Source organism: Myotis myotis, unplaced genomic scaffold (assembly GCF_014108235.1).
Source record: "Myotis myotis isolate mMyoMyo1 unplaced genomic scaffold, mMyoMyo1.p scaffold_m19_p_7, whole genome shotgun sequence".
Lineage (NCBI taxonomy): Eukaryota > Metazoa > Chordata > Mammalia > Chiroptera > Vespertilionidae > Myotis > Myotis myotis.
In genome coordinates, this window is record NW_023416379.1 from 73,611,177 (window position 1) to 73,630,989 (window position 19,813).

The 19,813-nt window shown below is 41.1% G+C and overlaps 1 protein-coding gene and 1 long non-coding RNA gene across 2 annotated transcripts in view; both read right to left on the bottom strand.

Moving 5' to 3' along the window:
- LOC118660433 overlaps positions 1–19,813 on the bottom strand; it is a 50,768-nt gene that overhangs the window by 12,294 nt on the left and 18,661 nt on the right. The window lies entirely within an intron of this gene.
- Positions 3,060–4,311, bottom strand: LOC118660432 (40S ribosomal protein S24-like). The gene has a single exon (XM_036317856.1). The coding sequence runs from the start codon at positions 4,309–4,311 to the stop codon at positions 3,913–3,915; it is 399 nt and encodes a 132-aa protein (XP_036173749.1). The 3' UTR covers positions 3,060–3,912.

The window sequence follows — 19,813 nt, forward strand, 5'->3', positions numbered from 1 at the left end:
CTACTCATTATTTCCATAGTACCCATTTCCAACAATCCTGCCCCCAGATCTTTCCGGAGTCCCTTGAATCTGCTAAGGTTCATATCAGTTTAAAATTAATGCAAAGGAAATCCACTAAGAATCAGAGCCCAAAAATAAATTTGTGACAACATGCTATAATTTCACACATGGAATCATAAAAATATGAAATGGGTTTATAAAAATGAAATAAAGTGCTGATATATAAAACCTGACACAGAAAAATCAGTAAGTTATTAAAGTGATTATCCACAAAATAATTCACTGCATTTTTCACTTTAGAGTAGCAAACTCCTACCAACACTTAGAATGTAATTCAATTTATGAAGTTTCCATTTGCCCACAACTCTTCAGGACTACCTACCTTTACAAACTGAGTTTCATCTCAAATATATTTTGAGGTCTAATACCAATGATTTAAATACATATTAGGGCATTTCAGACAGAGATTCAGTGTTCTAATTCATGCTTTTTTTCTTTTTTTTTTAAGTTGGCATGCAGTTTAGCCTAGTTGTTAACTACAAAGGTATGGTAATATTGTATTACTAGAGGCCCGGTGCACGAAAATTCGTGCACTGGGGAGGGGGGTCCCTCAGCATGGCCTGCCCCCTCTTACAGTCCAGGAGCCCTCAGGGGATGTCCTACTGATGGGAGCGGGCCTAAGCCACAGTCTGGCCTCCCTCTGCAGGAAGCAACCGGGCTGATCAGGGGAAGGTGCCACCATCACCCCGCAGCCGCTGCCGGCCACCACGGCTTTGTCTGGAAGGACATTCGGCTGTCTGGTCTAATTAGCATATTATGCTTTTATTATTATAAATTGGGTATGATTCTATCCTATACTCTATCCATGTCCTTGGCCATTGTCTTTGGGATTCCTCCCAGGTGGAAGGTTAGATTTGCAGGTAATAATTATTGAGGAGTGTTCTTAGGAACAGAACTTTTAACAGAGTGAGGGAAGCAAGATTAGACAGAGAGAAAAATGGGACTGAGGCTTCAGCCAACCCAATGGAAAGCCCTGGAGTTGGGAAAGCCCTTCATAGATGTTTTGAATTGAGGCAAGGGGTCCAGTCTTTGTGCCCTCACATATGACCAGACATTGCATGTGAGTTGCTCAAAGGGGCACCTTTGGGCAAAGGAGTATCCTTCCACTGAGGGCAGTTCCTGGTAGACAGTGGGGATGGGGAACCTGAATTGAGGGTTGAAGTGGGAGTCAGGGGTGGAGATATCTGTGAGCCATCATCAACAAACATTCCTGGCAGATGAGGGAATAAGTGGTTCTGAAAGGGGGATGAGGAGGTGCAGCACAGCATCCACTACAACCCATAGAGGTGGAATATTATCTGTTTGCTACTTGACATTGGGCTTGGCCTTGTGACTTGCATTGATCAATGGAATGGGGCAGAAGTGAGTATGCCAGTTCCAAGCACAGGCCTTAAGAAACCTTGTGTATTTCCAGTTTCCATCTTATTCATGTCCAGGCTAACCTGCTGATCTCAGGCAGAACTTGAGAGGCACATAGAGCAGAGCTACCCCAGCCAGCCACCTAGCCTACATCAGCCAGCCTAGATTCTCAACCCTCACGATGACCCACAGACACTTCAGAAACAAATGTGCCCTTTGTATGATGTGATTAGTTATTCACTGATAGCAACTTGATATAACAGGCTCGATGCAATGGTCAAATATTTTCCAACATCCAGAACCTCTGGCTAGTGATGGTTAACTTTATGTGTCAACTGGACTGGCTTCAGGGTACCCAGATTAAACATTACTTCTGGGTGTGTCTGTGAGGGTGTTTCCTGATAATATTAGTATTTGAATCAGCAGACACAGTAAATTGCCCTCCCCGGTGTGGGTGGACCTGAATAGAACAAAAGCCAGAAGAAGAAGGAAGTCATCCCTTTTATTTCCTGCCTCACTACTTGACTTGGGGCATCTCAGGACATCTTCTCCTGACCTCGGACTGGGACTTATGATATCAGCTTCTCTGGTTCACAGGCCACTGGACTTGGACTGAATTACAGCACTGACTTTCTTGGTTCTCCAGCTTGCAGATAGAGGATATAATCTTCTTATGGGACTTCTCTGCTTCCATAAATGTCTGATCCAATTCTTCATAATAAATACATATTTCTTATTAGTCCTGTTTTTTTTTGGAAAAGTTGACTAATACAACGACTTATTTGTGACCTTGAATAATTTACCCAACTTTTTCCTCTAAGACTCAAGTTCACCCTTGATATAGAAAGAATGATGTCTGCTCTATAATGGTGTGAGTTTAGTATCGAGCATGACAACTCACAGGCACTCATTTACTATGAGTTATGGTCAATAGTCATGCGCTTTCATTTCTAGTGGCAAAAATCATGAACTTAGAAGATATTTATTTCTAGTTGCAAAAATCACAAGCCTAGAAAATATTGGTAAGTAAAGGAGGGTAGCAAAGGAAGGGTAGCTCCCACTGCTCTCCAATTTCTTAGGCAGCTCCTGTCCTAGGTGATGGTGATGGCAGAGTAGGGTCCAGCAGTGTCAATGGTAAATGGAGGATCTGGCCTCTGATTCTCTGATTCCTGAACCACTGAGCCAAAGATAATATCAGATGGAAGAGGCAAGAAAGAACAGGGGACAGGCGCCTCCAGTTCTACACTGGTCTTTTCCTTTGGCTTTCAGGCACCCGAGCCTTCTAAACTTTACATGATATGATGTTTTGATGCACCAAAAATAGCCTGTGGGGCCCCCACTGTGCAGCTACTTCAAACATTGCTGAAGGTGGAAAATTTTTGCTCACTGAAATACTTCTGCCAAGTTTTGGCAGTGTGGCAGGGTGCTTTGCTTTTTCTCTCTTCCTTTTAAAGCTGACAAGGAAAACAAACTGCAGAAATAATGTTAACCAAATAAAGAGACACTACGCTTTTTTTTAAAACCTCATTTGCGTCAGAAAATTTATTCCCTAATGAGCCATAACCAGATGAGACTACACATATCCCAAGTCTTACAAGAGAAAGTTTCAATTACAGACTTCATATTTTATGACCAGTGTGTCCAAATATTGGTCCCAAGGAGAGCTGAGACTTTGAAAATTTTCACTTCCCTACCTCCGAAATCTTCACCATGGCTCACTACTCCCAATTATTAGGTTATTTTATTTTAAAAATGAATGAAACTGAGGGACATTCCCCTTCACTTTCCAAATTCCTAAAACAGCTACTCTTTGTTTTTAATCGTGTTGCAAAAAAAGAAAAGAAAACAATACATTCATGAAACATTACAAAAGACCAACAGAGAGAGGCAAGTGCAACATATTGGAGAGGACCCTGGGGAAGGGCTTCTCAAACTTTTATGCCAAGATACCTTCACAAAAAAGGAGAACCGAAAAAATTTGCCCCTGGGACATCAGGAAGTATAAATCAAAATGAAAATAGGTAACATTAGTGAGAGCTCACCATGTACCAGCCACTGTCCCAACATTTAACTTATACTTGTGACTTATGCTCATAACCCTATAAGGCAGACGATATTATGATTTCCATTTTATAAATGAGGAGACTGAGAAACTAAGACACAAAGAGGTTAAGCTACTTGCCCAAGGACACATAGTTAGAGAAAAATGGAGCTAGGATTCGAAGTCTTGCTCCAAAGTCTATGGTTTCAACCACAAGTGCTATAAGTGGTCTACCACCAGCTCCAAACTTCATAAAACTTTACCGTAAAAATACAAATGAATATCTCATCCTATTCCATAATCTTTTCACATTTAATATAAAAAATACTTTTTTCAAGGACTTTAATCTACATTTTTAAATGCTCTACTGCTTTTTTTTTTAAGTTTATAGTTTATCAATCCTCTCATGAAAAATCTGCACAACCTTCACAGATAAAGTCACCAAAGAATCTTTACTCCTTCTGTTTGCCAGCACCAACATTGGCCTTTGCAGTCCCCCTGGCTTTCTTCATTCTGTTCTTGCGTTCCTTTCTCTGTTTTCTTGAGGTCTTCTTTTTCTCATATAGGCCATGTCTTGCCAGTCTGTGTTTGGGTTCATTTTTCTTTCCATAATCCAAGGAATCATAAATCATGCCAAAGCCAGTGGTCTTGCTACCACCAAAGTGGGTTCTGAATACAAACACAAAGATGACATCAGTTGTGGTCTTATACATTTTGGCTAGTTTTTCCCGAATTTCTGTCTTGGATTCTGTTGCCTTCCCAGGGTGAAGGACATCAATGACCATTTGCTTCCACTGAAGTAGTCTGTTGGTCATGAACTTCCTGGTCCAGATAGTTACCGTGTCATTCATGATGAAGTTTGATCTTCAAGTAGCCAGGGAGGAAAAAGCTAAATGCCCTACTTCTTCAAGTAAAACTGATGCTAAGTATTTGAGGTTGTGTGCTCAATTTGATAAGTATTGGCCTAGGAGAGCTAAGTTGCTCAATAAAAGTTAAAATACCTTTATTGTTTCAGTCAGAATTAATGTGTCCAATTAACCAAATATTTAAGAAAGAAGCTCAGTTTCTTCCACAGTGTCAAAGCAACTGATTCTAAAGGATTGTGGATAAAAGGGAATTGAGCAAAATAGATGAAGTGAGTAATTTAGCAGGAGAGAGGAGACTAACACATTAGGTAGATGAAGTTTACCAACTCAAAATAAGCATAAGACTTGACATAAGGCAGAGCATCTTATAATCAGGATATTTGTAGTTTATACTGAAATTTAAGACCATTTGATAGAGAATGAGAGAGGAAGAAAGAGAATATGTGTGTGTGTGTAAGAGGGAGAGAGAACATTTGGAGAAGGAACAAAAAGTCTGTTTTTGTAACATAAGGTAAAGCAATTTACTGGGGGGGGGGGGAATTACAGGATTTAGACCCAATTCAACCATGAATGAGAATATTATATGTAATCTATATATATCTATATATGTCTATATATATAAAAGGCTAAGCGACTGTCTGGCCCACCAACCGTCCAACTAGTAGCTATGACACACAATGACCACTAGGGGTCAGACACTCAACACAGGAGCTGCCAAACTGCAGTGACTTGGTAGTGGTGGTTCTTGGGTGATGCACCCTGGAACCAGAGAGGAAGGAGCCCAATTCCCAGGTGCGTCACCCGAGAACCACCCCCTCGCAATCTGGGATCCCTCAGGGGATGTCAGACTGCCAGTTTTGGCCCCATCCCCACAGGCCAGACCAAAGGACCTCACCTGAGGGAGGGATCCCACTCACTCTGCAGACATCAGTGCAGCCGGTCAGGGAGGAATTGCGGGAGGTTGGCTCCAGGGCATGTCAGGCCCAACTCGCCCAGTCCCACCTCACGGCCACCTTCTAATTAATTGCCTTTCAATTTGCACGAATAATAGTACAATTTATGTGTTTTCATCAAATCTAAGATACCATCAATTATAAGATTCATTTAAATTTCAAAGATTTAAAATGTTTTTTTTAATTTGATCTTAGAACTGATGAAATGCAATAATTTGTCTGAATCCCACTTGCAAATTGAAGATAATACATAATACAGCCCTGCAGAGTACTGATGAGGGATAAATGAGGTAACATGTGCCTAACATATGGTAACTCCTTAGGAAACATAAAAAGTATAATTATTTCCACCTCTTCTTGCCAAAAGCAAGTTAATATCCTTCTTCCCCAAAATAATATTTTAATTTTTACTGCAAAAGTTTAGATCACAAAAAGGGGCATTCACCTCATCACAAATGAAAACAACATGCCAATGGATAAAGCAAGACAGTATTCACCCTCCCCAGATTTTTCTATGCTTTCAGAACAAATATATGTGTGTGAGAGTCTGCACATATATATAAAGTGATAAATCTCTTCAAAATACACTTTTAAATGTACTTATGTGAGCACTCTTACAGTTTTTTGCACTGTGTAATAAATAAAGAAACACATTAGAAGGGACACAATTTATTAATTCTTTTTTAAAGGTGTGAGGTACTGCCAATGAAATGAATATAAATTCCAGCATTCCCATACTTAAGAGCATTAGAACTAGTAGTGTTTGATTCATATCTGTGTCGCCCATAATAAACTTGACACTTTTTCTGATCATCTTAACTAGATGTAGTCTTCCCCACCTTTACAAGTTCAAGGGTTTCTATATGCTTATAGTTTTCATGGGACACTACTGCTTACTGTGGTTCCCAGACCAGCAGTATTAGCATCATCTAGGAACTTGTTAGACATGCAAATTCTAGGCTCCACTCCAGATCTACTGAATCAGAAACTGGAGGGAGGGCTCAGAAATCAGTGCTTTAATAAGCCTTCCCATTGAAGCAATGCTTGCTGAAGCTTGAGAGCCACTTGTTCAGAAGTTGCCATGGAAAAAACTGAACAAGTCAGCACCCACCCATTTATCATCACAACCAATTTTTTGTTAGTCTACTTTGAGATTAGATTTCATCAAAACCAAGACCTAGAGGAAGCATTATGGAGAAAGGCTGGGGGATAGAAGAGAGTGTTTACAATGGAACAAGGGTTCCAGAGACAGCCCTGGATGTTGACTCTCTTCCATCCTATCCTAAGCCATTGTGTGGGCTCAGCCATCCTTGTAGAAACTAGTGATAGGTGTATACAGGGAGATAGCTGCGTTAATAATTATGATATCACCATTTTAAAATTACCATAATTATACTATTAATAACTATATAATTAATACCTATTAATCCATTTTCAATCCTAAAAATCAGCAGGACAAGCTCGATGGTCTCCCAGTGCTGATGGGTGGAGCATCCGTTTGCACAACTCCAGTATCAGATGGAACAGGTAGGACCCTACGAACTAACAGTTTTTCAATTTATTCTCAGACTAACCAAATCAGTCCAGTAGCATATTAAACCCACAAACCTAAAAAGCACTTAGGCTCACAGAGGTAGTATAAACTTTCTGATTTATACACCAAGTTTTTTAAAATATATTTTTATTGATTTTAGAGAGGAAGGGAGAGGGAGAGAAAGATAGAAACATCAATGATGAGAGAGAATCATTGATTGGCTGCCTCCTGCATGCCCCTACTGGGGATAGAGCCCACCGCCCAGGCATGTGCCCCTGACCGGAATTGAACCCAGGACCCTTCAGCCTGCAGGCAGACGCTCTATCCACCGAGCCAAACCAGCTAGGGCTATTCACAAGTTTGTACTCATGGTCTCCTCCTTGCTGTGATGCAACCCCCTCCCAAACCACCACTAAGATCATTCTCCAAATGGAGCTAACTATACTATGGGTGACTTCAGCCCTAATTACACAGGTTACTTCACTCTTACTACTGTTTACTTCATGTGTATGCTGTTTTTCTTAGGAAAATGAGGAGGGGATCCTGAAACTCAGACAACTCATCCTCCTGGCTAAACTTCAGCTTTGCTCTTGGTTCTCAGCACTCTTGAGTCACAGGAATGTAAACACTGGGAAACCTCAACCTCTTTGTCTTGTCTCTTATTTCCAATGTCTCCATGAATTTACTGGCCTAACATATCTTATTTCTAATAACTCCTAAACCAAACACATTTCTTCCCTTCAATAAAATAGATCTCCTTTCTGATCAATGCAACCCAGAGTGGGCCAGGCAAGAAAATGAGATGAGGCATCCATAATGAAAAGGGTGAAGACTGAGACAGTAGAGAGCTGCAATGGGAATGCCCAGTTAGCCAATTTACTAATGTGTGTCAGTACAGAGTTTTGATTGAGGCAAGAGCTTGGAAAATTAGACAGACTTGGGTTCCAAAATTAGATAAGCTAGTTCTTAGCTGTGTGATCTTGGAAATAATAATAGTAGGTTCATAGGCTTGTGAAGATTTGTGTGTGTGTTCTTTGGCTTGTGTTGAAGATTAAATGATGACGCACATAAAAGTGCACAGCAGAATTCCCAGTACATGGTGAACCTCAATAAATAGTGACTTGGAGTTTCCGTTTCTTATGAATAAACTACACCATCCCTTACCAATTAAAAGACAATGCACAATACAGATTTAAGTGATAACTGAGTTTTTATTGCCTTCTATAAATATAAAAATATTCCCGAGGAATAGGATTCAGGAAGGAATTAGTCACTACTATGTTGTAATGAATCCAAAGGGAGAAAACATGGTCTTTATCCTCAATGGAACAAGACATGGCATTTTTTTAAGACTTTATTTTTCAGAGGAATTAGGTCTCAGAGGAATTGAGGGTATGTATAGAGAGTTCCCATATATTCCCTGCCTCCACACATGCATAGCCTCCCCCATTTTCAATATCACTCACCAGAAGGGTACATTTTTTACCAAGGATGAGCCTATATTGATATTTACCCAAAGTGTACAGTTTACTATACAATTCACTCTTGGTGGTGTACATTCTATGGATTTTGACTTAAGTATAATGGCATGCATCTATTATTAAAGTATTGTACAGAGTATTTTCACAGTCCCAAAAATTCTTTATGCTCTGCCTATTCATTTCTCCCCACTCTCACCCTGGCAACTATTGACTTTTATTTTCCCCATTATTGTGCCTTTTCCAGAATTTCCTATAGTTGGAGTCATATAATATCTAGCATTTTCAGATTGGCTTCTTTCGCTTAGTAATGTATACATTTAAGGCTCATCCATGTCTTTTTATGGTTTGAAGGGTCCCCGGTTCAGTTTTGGTCAAGAGCACATGCCCAGGTTGTGGGCTCAATCCCCAGTAGGAGGTGTGCAGGAGGCAGCTGATCAATGATTCTCTCTCATCATTGATGTTTCTATCTCTCCCTCTCCCTTCCTCTCTGAAACCAATAAAAATATTATATATATATATATATATATATATATATATATATATATATATATATACACACACACACACACACATATACATATAGTAAGTTAGGCTATATCACCTCTAAATATCCCTTCAAACTCATAGATTCCTTAATGAAAGTAAGACTTAAAAAAACAACACTTGTCTATAGGTGATCTGCAAGATGATCAATGGAAAAGGGAAAATGGAAGCAGAGAGGTCAGTTTTAAATCTCATACTTAGCATCTACATAATAGGTGCCTAAATGTGGGATTAGGGAAGAAACAGAAAATAAAATACGGCAGAGAGGAAGATGACGAGAGAGAGCAATAATAACTGATTGTATGAATCATGCCTTTTTATTCCCTGTGATAGTAAAGACTAGCCTGTGAGCATGACTTTATATGCAAACCAACCAATCCAGATCCCACACTGCAACTACCTCCTTTATAGGGAGGGCTCTCACAGGCTCTCACAGGGACCCATTATCCACTTGCCCTAATTACCAAAGGGCCAGATACCAGGCAACTAGAGGCAGCCCTATGCCCCAGGCCTGCTGAAATTACTCAAACTAGCAAAACCTAAGCCTGTTCACTCTGCCTCATTCATTTCTTCCCTTGAAAACCACAATAAAGAGTCTTGTCCATGTTCCCCCCGCCTCCTGCTGCCTCCTGACCAACCGTGTGCTTCCCTAGATGACCCCATTTGACATGGTGTGCCCTCCTCACAACCTATCTTTCCCATAGCAGTGGTCTCCTCGTCTGCTGGCCTCACTGTGCCTGAATAATAACACCTACATTTGAAAACACTAATTGGGTGTGATGGGCAAGAAAGAGTCAAATACTACCTCATCTTGTACCACTCTCCACCTGCCCATTAGATTTCAGTGGCCTTTTAGAACCTTGAACACCCCGAGTTGTTTCCCACCTCAGCATATTCACACGAGCCCTGCCTTCTGCCTAGAATTTTCTTATCCTTTCTCTTCAGGTGGCTAACTCTCTCCTGGCTAGCCTCAGGTTTTTGTTCAGATGTCACTTTGTTCTTTGACTCCTCAATCTAAATTATGTCTCCCTCCTCATTATTGTCTTTCATATGCCCCTGAATTTTGCCTTTCCTGGTATTTTCCTTTCACAGTATTTACTACAAATTACTGTTTATTTTGTAATTATAAAAATATATGTGTACATATCTTCTATGTATATTATATATATACACACAGAGATATATAGATATATGTGTGTGTGTGTGTGTGTTTATTTAAAGTCAATCTGTCTGCCTAGATTATAAATATCATAAGGACAGTGGCCATGTTTCTTTTATTTTACTCTTTTTATACCCAATGGCCAACATAGTACCAATACTACTAAAAATCTAATAAATTTTTGATGAATGAATAACTGAATGGATTTCTAGATTTCTAATCTGAAACACTGGAGAAATGATACACATTGTCTGAGTCAGTCTTTACATACTGAAGAACAGCAATATTTGTAGAATCTCAAATAATTAAAGACTTAGGGAATAAAAAAACAAATCAGTCAGGGAATATCAACTGTCTGGCACAGCGTCCAGCACATCAGGTCAATCAACAAATATTAGTTCCATTCCATTATCTCTTAGAACTTACACCCCAAACCACCAGATGAACCATCTGCCACAGTGGAACTTGCACTGAAACAAAAAAGATAGACTTGAGCTACTGGTCTTCCTAATACCAGAAAGGCCAATAAATACTCCAGGCAGGATGTAATAGTTTCAGGAGCATCAAACCCATAAAAGAGGCACACTCTACCTTGTCAATAACCAATATTCCATTTAAAGCCTTCCCATTCATCTCAGTTCTCACACTCATTGTGCCAGCTCTAGTCTGCCCAACCTTTTGGCTGTGCCAAGCCTTCAGCCAGCACATTAACCTGAGCACTCCTTATCTCTCATTAGTAACATATATCTCATCTTGGCAAACCTGATCCTACTCTGACCAAGCAGACTTGTGCTATTCTGACTCCCAATCATTAAGAGAGCCTAGCTTTTCAACAAGTTAGCCAGCTGGAAAAGGGCTTCTTTCTTTCACAGCTGACCTATCTATAATAATAAAAGGGTAATATGGTAATTTGACCATACAGCCGAACGATCTTCTGGACGTCCTTCTGGACATCCTTCCAGACAAAGCCTGGGCGGTGGGGGCCTGAGGCAGGGCCAGCAGCCGCAGTGGCAGGGGCCGAGACAGCCAGGGCTGTGAGTGGGACCCTCCGGCCTCGGTGAGCCCACAGCCCGACCCCTGCGCCAACAGCCCCCACCTCTGCCGACCCTGCCTGGCCACGCGCCACCCTACACCACTGGACGGGAGTCGTTCCTGCACGCCCGCGGGACCCTCCCCGCACCCCTGTGGGGCCATGCACCCACCGAGTGGGAGCCAGCAGCCGTGGCAGAATGTAGCCTGCTCCGCTCCTGCGGCAGCTCTCCCAACGTCCAGGTGGAGAGCCAGGGAGGACCTGGCGCTGGCGATAATAATATCTCCTGTTTATCAACCGCTCACACTGTGCCAGGCTCTGTGTCGAACCCTTCGCATGCGTTCGTCCTTGTGAAGTCGTCACGATTGTTATCCTTATTTTTCAGAGGCAGCATTTGAGATTCAGAAAGGTCAAGTGACTTGCAGTCAGAAGGTGGTGAAGTCAAAAGGGAACCAAATAAAATTTTTATTATGGAAAATTTTTAAATATAGATGAAAGGAGAAAGAGCAGTGTAATGGACCCTACTCATATACCCATCACCCAGTTTCAACAATTATCAATTCCTGGCCAAGAGTTTATTATTATTTGATAAATATCTATGATATATGAATCATGTACCAAGTTCCAAACTAGGCCCTAGGGATCCAAAGATGTATCAGATTTGACTGTAACCCAACCTGAAGGATATAACATCTGGCCTTGGTCCTTGATAGGTGAATAAGAGTTACCCCGAAAAAGAAAGTTGTCTTATTCATTCATTCTCTTTCAACAAATAATTATTATGTGTGAGGCACTGTCCTTGGTGCTAGGAACACATAAAGAAACAAGATTGTGTTTCTACCTTCTTGAAGCTTAAATAATGGGAAAGAGACATTAAACATGGGATTAGAAATGTGATGAGTATCTTTTTTTAAAATATATTTTTATTGTTGATAATATTACAGATATCTCCCATTTCCCCCCCTTTCTTCCCTTCCCCTATCCCCTCCCCACCCTCAGGTCTTCACTACTCTATTGCCCATGTACATGGGCTATGCATATCCTATATAATAAAAGGGTAATATGCAAATGGACCAAACGGCGGAACGACCAGTCACTATGACATGCACTGACCACCAGGGGGAAGACGCTCAATGCAGGAGCTGCCCCCAGCCCTCAGGCCCTGATTGCCTGATTGGAGCCTGTCAGCCAACCTCTCAGACCTTTCCCCCCAGACGGCAGGTTCCAATTGCCCGATGGCAAATGGGGAACTGGGGGTGGGTGGCAGTGGGGGGCGGGGCCAGCTGCCTGGAGCTGAAGATGGCCCCGATCTCAGGCCAGGCCTAGGGACCGTACCTGTGCACAAATTTCGTGTGCCAGGCCTCTAGTTCTATCCTATCTAATAAAAGAGAAACATGGTAATTAGCGTACAACCGCTACCCTTCCCATTGGCTAATCAGGGCGATATGCAAATTAACTGCCAGCCAAGATGGCAGTTAACCGCCAACAAAGATGGCGGCTAATTTGCATATCCTGCAATGATGGGAGGGGAAAGGGGAAGAATGGAAAAATGGTGATCGGAAACCCAGGCGGCAGGCAAGAGATGGGGGCGGGCAAAGGCAGCCATCAGGAAGCCGGGCTGGCCTGTGGCCTCATGATCCCCGTGGCAACTGGGGTGAGCGGGGAGCCCAGGAGCAGGCCGGCTGCGTGATCCCCGCGGTGATCGGGAGCCTGGGCACAGGCCGGGTGATCCCCAAGGCAATCGGGGCAAGCGGGAGCCCGGGCACAGGCTGGCCTTGTGATCCCCGCGGGCGAGCGGGAGCCCGGGCGCTGGCCCTGTGATCCCCGCCGCAATAGGGGCAGTGGGAGCCCAGGCGCAGGCCGGCTGCGTGATCCCCGGGCAATCGGGGCAAGCGGGAGCCCGGGCACAGGCTGGCCTTGTGATCCCCGCAGCGAGCAGGAGCCCAGGCGCAGGCTGGCCGTGTGATCCCCGTGGCTATCGGGGCGAGCGGGAGCCCGGGCGCAGGCTGGCTGCGGGAGCCCTGCGTGATCCCCACAGCGATGGGGGCAAGCCGGAGCCCGGGCACCCCAGCACCTGACGTGCAAAGGTCTGGGATGAAATGACTTTTCCCAACCACATCTGTAAATATCCTGGGGAAGGCATCACTGAAGAGTTCACAACTCCCTTACTTGGCAAGGAACAAAATTTGGCAACGGAAACAATCCCTTACATCAAACTTAAGGTCCGTCTGGGTAAAAAAGAATATTTCCAACGTAAAGTAGGGAGCAGGCAAAAATAATATGTTCTCATGACTTCCACTGAAGATTGAGCATATGACAGAGTCAAAACGAACATACAAATTAAAACAGACAGTGGACATTCAGATGATCCGAATCAACTGTCACTGTTTGTGCCAATAGCAGCAATGCTTATGTGATAATATAGTTTAACAAACATACAAAACAAGTCACATGATAAGAGAGGTTCGGCTTCTAAAGTAAATTGGATATGTTCTTTAAAAATTCTCATGTCCTCCCCTCTGACTATAGTTCTTAATTTTCCAATCAGAAAATTACCCCAGGTGATCCAGTAACATGTAGAACTCCAGTAACCTAACTTATTTAAAAAGCAAACATCCAAACAATTTTTAAAATATTTAAATTGATGCTTTAGGGTTAAAATTATAGAAGATATTTAGATCCAAATATATTTTCTGAATAGAAAATATTTCAGTTTTTGATTTAAAAAAATAAACATAAAAAATATATAAGTGACACATTTTCCCAAGGAACTCTGAATTAGTACCTTTCCCTCTAACTTTTTTCAAATTAAGAGAACCTATGGAGTTCCCTATACTGCACAAGTTTTAATGAAAGAAAATAAGACTTTCTAAGAGCATCAAATACATGTTTTCTTATTTACAAACATATATACTCCTCTCTCTCTCTCTTTAAAATATATTCTTACTGATTCAGAGAGGAAGGGACAGGGAGAGAGATAGAAACATCAATGATGAGAGAGAATCATTGATTGGCTGCCTCCTACATGCCCCTGTACTGGGTATCAAGCCCACAACCTGGGCATGTGGCCTGACCTGGAATCAAACTGTGACTTCAGGTTCATAGGTCAATGCTAAAACACTGAGTCACACCCACCGGGCTCAATTCTTATTTATAAATTAATTCCAAGGACATATATAGCTTGAAAAGCTTTGGAAGCAGTTTCAAAAAAAAGCTATCTTTTAAGTAACAAGAAAACAGTTATAGAAGAAAGTTTAAATGAAAAGAAAAAAATTGTTTTAATTTATTCAAGAGTGGGAACATCCTCCATGAAAATGTGTACCTTGACTGTGGATGGCTGGGTGGCCTTATCACACCTTAGAAATTCAAATGCTTTTTACAATGACAAGAAAGAGAGAGTTTCATCTTATTTCTCTCCCAGGGTAGATGTCTGTCAACAGAAGGTGGACATCAGTAAAAGGAGAGGCTTGCACAATCAATCCAGAAAGTCAGCAATCTATGAATAATCCAGAACTGAGTATTTATCTCCTCTGCCACACACCCTCCCTCCCAGCCAGTGAGCAAGATAATTACTCTCAAGTCAAGCTAAGTGCCCCCCAGTCACAGAGGCCCAATGCTGACATACAAAGCATACAAATAATTCTCACTCTGGCATAAAAGTGACAAATTTCTTGGAAGAAAAGCAGATGCTATAAATTTCTCAAAGTCTTCCTGAAACATTTTTTAAAGTAATTTTTACTTCTTTAGAAAAAATGCATACATGGCAAACCATCTGTAATAAAAGGCCCATTCTATAAAATTTTACCTGGTCCTACTCATACCTGCAATCATAATCATATTTACAGACAAATGTATCTATACTAATAAAAGAGTAATATGCTAATTAGACTGGGAGACCTTCCAGGAGACCTTCCAGATGTTCTTCTGGACAAAGCCATGGTGGCGGGGCCGAGGTAGAGGCGGTTAGAGGTCAAGAGGGGAGGGCAGTTGTGGGTGATCAGGCTGGTGGGGGGTGGGGCCATTGGGGGTAAGCAGACCAGCAGGGGTGACAGTTGGGGGCAAGCAGGCCATTAGTGGGGGTCAGTTGGAGGTGATCAGGATAGCAGGGGGGCAGTTTGTAGTGAGTAGGCCAGCAGGGTGATGGTTGGGGATGAGCAGGCCAGTGGGGAAGGAAAGTAGGGGCGAGCAGGCCAGCGGGGGGGGGGGGGGGAGTTGGGGGTGATCAGGCTGGCAGGGGGGCATTTGGGGGCAAGCAGGCCGGCAGTGGGGGGGCAGTTGGGGGCGAGCAGGCTAGCAGGCGGAGTCATTAGAGGCAATCGGGCAGGCAGGCAGGCAGGTGAGTGGTTAGGAGCCAACAGTCCTGGATTACGAGAGGGATGTCTGACTGCTGATTTAGGCCCGATCCCTGTAAACTGGCAGGACATTTTTCAAGAGGTCCCAAATTGGAGAGGGTGCAAGCCAGGCTGAGGAACACACCCTCCCCTGTGCACGAATTTCATGCACTGGGCCACTAGTATATATATAAAAGGCTAATATGCTACTGTTCATCCGACTGGTAGCTATGATGCACACTGACCACCAGGGTGCAGATGCTCAATGCAGGAGCTGCCAAGCTGCAGTGACTTGGCGGCGATGGTTCTCGGGTGACGCACCCCGAAACCAGAGAGGAAGCCCAATTCCTCATGGAGCCATGCGATTCTACCTTTGGCCATGGGTTATGTTGTTGCTGGAGCACTATCGGCCCCGAATCTGCACACTTGCATTTGTGTTCCACACCTTGTACAACAGCAACTTTGCAGAGTGCCCTCTCACGCTCAGGACCCCTGAGGGGATGTTGGAGAACCGGTTTCGCCCGATCTCCGCAGACCAAGCTGAGGGACCTGCCAGAAGGACCCCACTCACTCCACATATGCCCTTTGAGCCACAGCGCTACCCCAGCTGCGGCTGGCTGGGGAGGGACTGCAGGAGGTTGGCTCCAGGGCGTGTCTGACCCATCTCACCCAGTCCCACCCCACTGGCTACCTTCTAATTAATTTCCTTTCAATGTACATGAATCCATGCACTGGGTCACTAGTTTTTTATAATAAAGAAAAATTGTTCAGCACATTAGAGATGATAACTTTTCGACTTGAGAACTACTTTATGTTTTACTGTAATTAAAATTTTTTTGTTCTGTTTGTTATTTTGTAAAAGAAAGTAGTATTTATAGGTGGCTTCTTTTTAAAAAAAATATAAAGCAGAAATATATATAAAGTGTCATATTGTATTGTACTGTATTTGCAGAGAATTAGCTTTGACATTGAATAAAGAAAGCTGTTTGCAGTTTTAAAATGCCTTACTAATATCAATTAGAATTTTTTTCTATTTTTTTTATCTACTTAGAGCTTTATAGAATTTTTAAATGGCAGGATTTTACTGTGTTTATAAGCAAGTACATTTTATAAGTGTTCTATGTGTGTAAAATAATATTTTCAACTAAAAAGTATTGGCTAGTGTAAAGGCCTGGCCTTTATCTGGTTCCCATGATCTTGCCTACACTACTAGACTACAGTTTAATACTGCTTTGTATCATGAGCCCAAGAAACCCCATATTGTTTATAAATAGAATAATTTAAACAGCAATTAACATTTATTGAACAAAAGAAAAAGAATTGCTCAGCAAATCTGTAGGGAGGGGGGATATGCTCTTGCAGAAGCAGAGGAAGAAAAGGAAACGCTAGTTTAGATTTTCCTACATTTTACTCCTTACAATATGTTCACTAAAATGGGCACGTTATACCCAAGCTGCAGACGTTTTTGGAGGACAATTTTTTTTTAATCAGTGGTGTTCTTTCTAGCCTTTTAGATTCACAGGTTTTATAATATCCTTTCATCATTGTTCAAAGCTGAGTCTGTTACCCAGCATATTAATGTGGATTTGAAAAAGAGAGGAGAGAGTGGAAGCCATCAGCCATCTCTACAGAGACCAAGATGCTAAGCAAATTGATATGTGCTATTCAATGAATTCTGCTATTTTGAAGTAATAATTTAAAGATATTGAACAGAAATCATTAACCCACTGTAAGACATCTTTTAAATATTATATCCCATTTCAAAGGCCTATCAAATGAAAGTTAAAAGAGTACAAGGCTGAACCTCATATTGCTAGCTAAGGACAATTAGGTAAGTTAATAGGTATGATGTACGTCTCTCTCTCCATGGATAGCAAAATGAGTTTAAAGATTGCTTTGTAATCTAAAGAGCTTGGCTCAGCTTCAATCTGCTCCTACCATCTGTTTCCAGTGTTAATTCGCTGAATGTCTGGGGACTACTCTTTCCTGACCAACTCTCTGTGGTTACAATTCAAAGCCGCATGTAAATACACTTGGATAATTTCTCAAGCCATGTGACATTTATAAGATATGATTTTTATATGCCACATGATATGCATGATTTATGTAATGCATCTTATGTATATTCCTTAATTCCCTACCTGGTCTTATTCTGACCACTGGCCCCTGTAATAGGTCAAAATTCCCAAGGATAGATTGAATTAGATGCTATTTTAACTAGTGTCTTGCTTTTTCTTTAACCTCACTATTCTGTAAGTATTTCAAAATAATCTCAGGCTGGCCTTAAATGCCACGTTAGACCAAACTGTCTTAATAGATATTTTTAGAACATTTCACCCAAACACTACAGGTTACACATTTTTCTCAAGTGCACATAGAATATTTCCAGGATAAGCCAAAAAACAAGCCTCAATAAATTTAAGTAGATATATTAAGCATTTTTTTTTTTTTACCAAAATGACATGAAACTAGAAAATACAGGAATAAAACTGGAAAAACACACACAATTAAACAGAAATTAAACAACATGCTAGTAAACACTTAATGGTTCAATGAAGAAATAAAAAAATTACCTTGAGACAAAGGAAAACACAGCTTTAAAAACATATGGCATGCAGTAAAAGCAGTTATAAGAGGTGAATTCATAGCTATATAGGCCTACTTCAAGAAGTAGGAAAAATTCCAAATAAACAATCTAACTTTACACATAAAGGCAACAGAAAAGAAAGAACAAACAAAACCCAAAGTAAGTAGAAGGAAAGAAATAATAAAGATCATAGTGGAAATAAACAAAATAAAGACTTGAAAAACAATAGAAATTATCAATGAAGCTAGGAGCTGATTCTGTGAAAGGATAAATTAAATTGACAAACCAGTAGCAAGGCTCATCAAGAGAAATAAGATAGAGATCCCAAAAATAAAATCAGAAATGAAAGAGGAATGATCACAACCAATACCATACAAGTACAAAGGATCATTAAAGAATGCTACGGCCCTAGCCAGTTTGGCTCACTGGATAGAGCGTTGACTTGGGGACTGAAGGGTCCCAGGTTCTATTCTGGTCAAGGGCATGTACCTTGGTTGTGAGAACATCCCCAGTGGGGAGTGTGCAGGAGGCAGCTGATCGATGCTTCTCTCTCATTGATGTTTCTAACTCTCTGTCCCTCTCCCTTCCTCTCTGTAAAAAATCAATAAAATATATATTTTTTTAAAAAATTAAAAAAAAAGAATGCTATGGACAATTATATGCCAACAAATGGATAAATTTCTAGAAACATATAACCTTCCAAAGCTAGACCAGGAAGAAAATGAGAATTTGAACAGACTGATTACTAGCAATGAAACTAAAGCAGTAATAAAAAAAAACTTACAACAAACAAAAGCCCAGGCCCAGATGGTTTCACAGGTCAATTCTACCCAACATTTAAAGAAAAATTTATACCTATCCTTCTCAAACTATTTCAAAAAATTGGAAAGGAAAGAATGCTTCCGAACTCATTCCACAAGACCAGCATTATCCTGATACCAAAATCAGACAAAGACAACATAAACAAAAAGAGAATTACAGATCAACATCCCTAATGAACATAGATGTAAAAATTCTCAGCAAAATACTAGAAGTCTGAGTTCAACAATACATTAAAAGGATAGCCCATCCCACCCAGCAGGAGTGGCTCAGTGGTTGAGTGGAGACCTATGAACCAGGAGGTCACGGTTCAATTCCTGACCAGGGCACATGCCTGAGTTGTGCACTTGATCCCCAGTAGGGAGCGTGCAGGAGGCAGCTGATAATGATTCTCTCTCATTGCTGTTTCTCTCTCTTCCTCTCTCTTCCGCTCTGAAATCAATTAACAAATATTTTTTTTAAAAAGGATATACAGCATGATCAAGTGGGATTAATACCAGAGATGTAAGGGTGGTTCAATATCCACAAAACAATTGATGTGATTCAACACGTCAGTCAACAATACCAAGGGTAAAAATCATATGACCATCTCAATAGATGCAGAAAATTTGACAAAATTATATATATATAAAATAAACAGACTTATATAGATTTATATAGATATAAACAGATAAAAGGCATCCAAATGGAAAGAAGTAAAACTGTCACTATTTACAGATGACATACTATATATAGAAAACCCTAAAGAATCCACCAAAAAACCTTGAAAATTGTTAGTATCCAAAACGACATCCTATGATAGAATTTTGGTAGCCCTGTGAAACACTTTCTCACACAGACCAACCATGTAAAGAACATTTCCATTTTGTCTGCAACAGCTATAAATGTGAATTTATGCTATTTCCGCAGTTTTTACTATTTTTTTATTGGTTTCTTTAACATTTATCTGGTGTTCAAAATATACTAAAAATAATGTTTCTCTGAATAAGCCTCACTTATAACTGTCATTTATTTCATAATGGTTTCTATCTTCTTTCAAAGCTTACTCAT

Excerpts from the sequence above, each read along its gene's own strand:
- LOC118660432 (XM_036317856.1), bottom strand. The coding sequence starts at position 4,311 with ATGAATGACACGGTAACTATCTGGACCAGGAAGTTCATGACCAACAGA.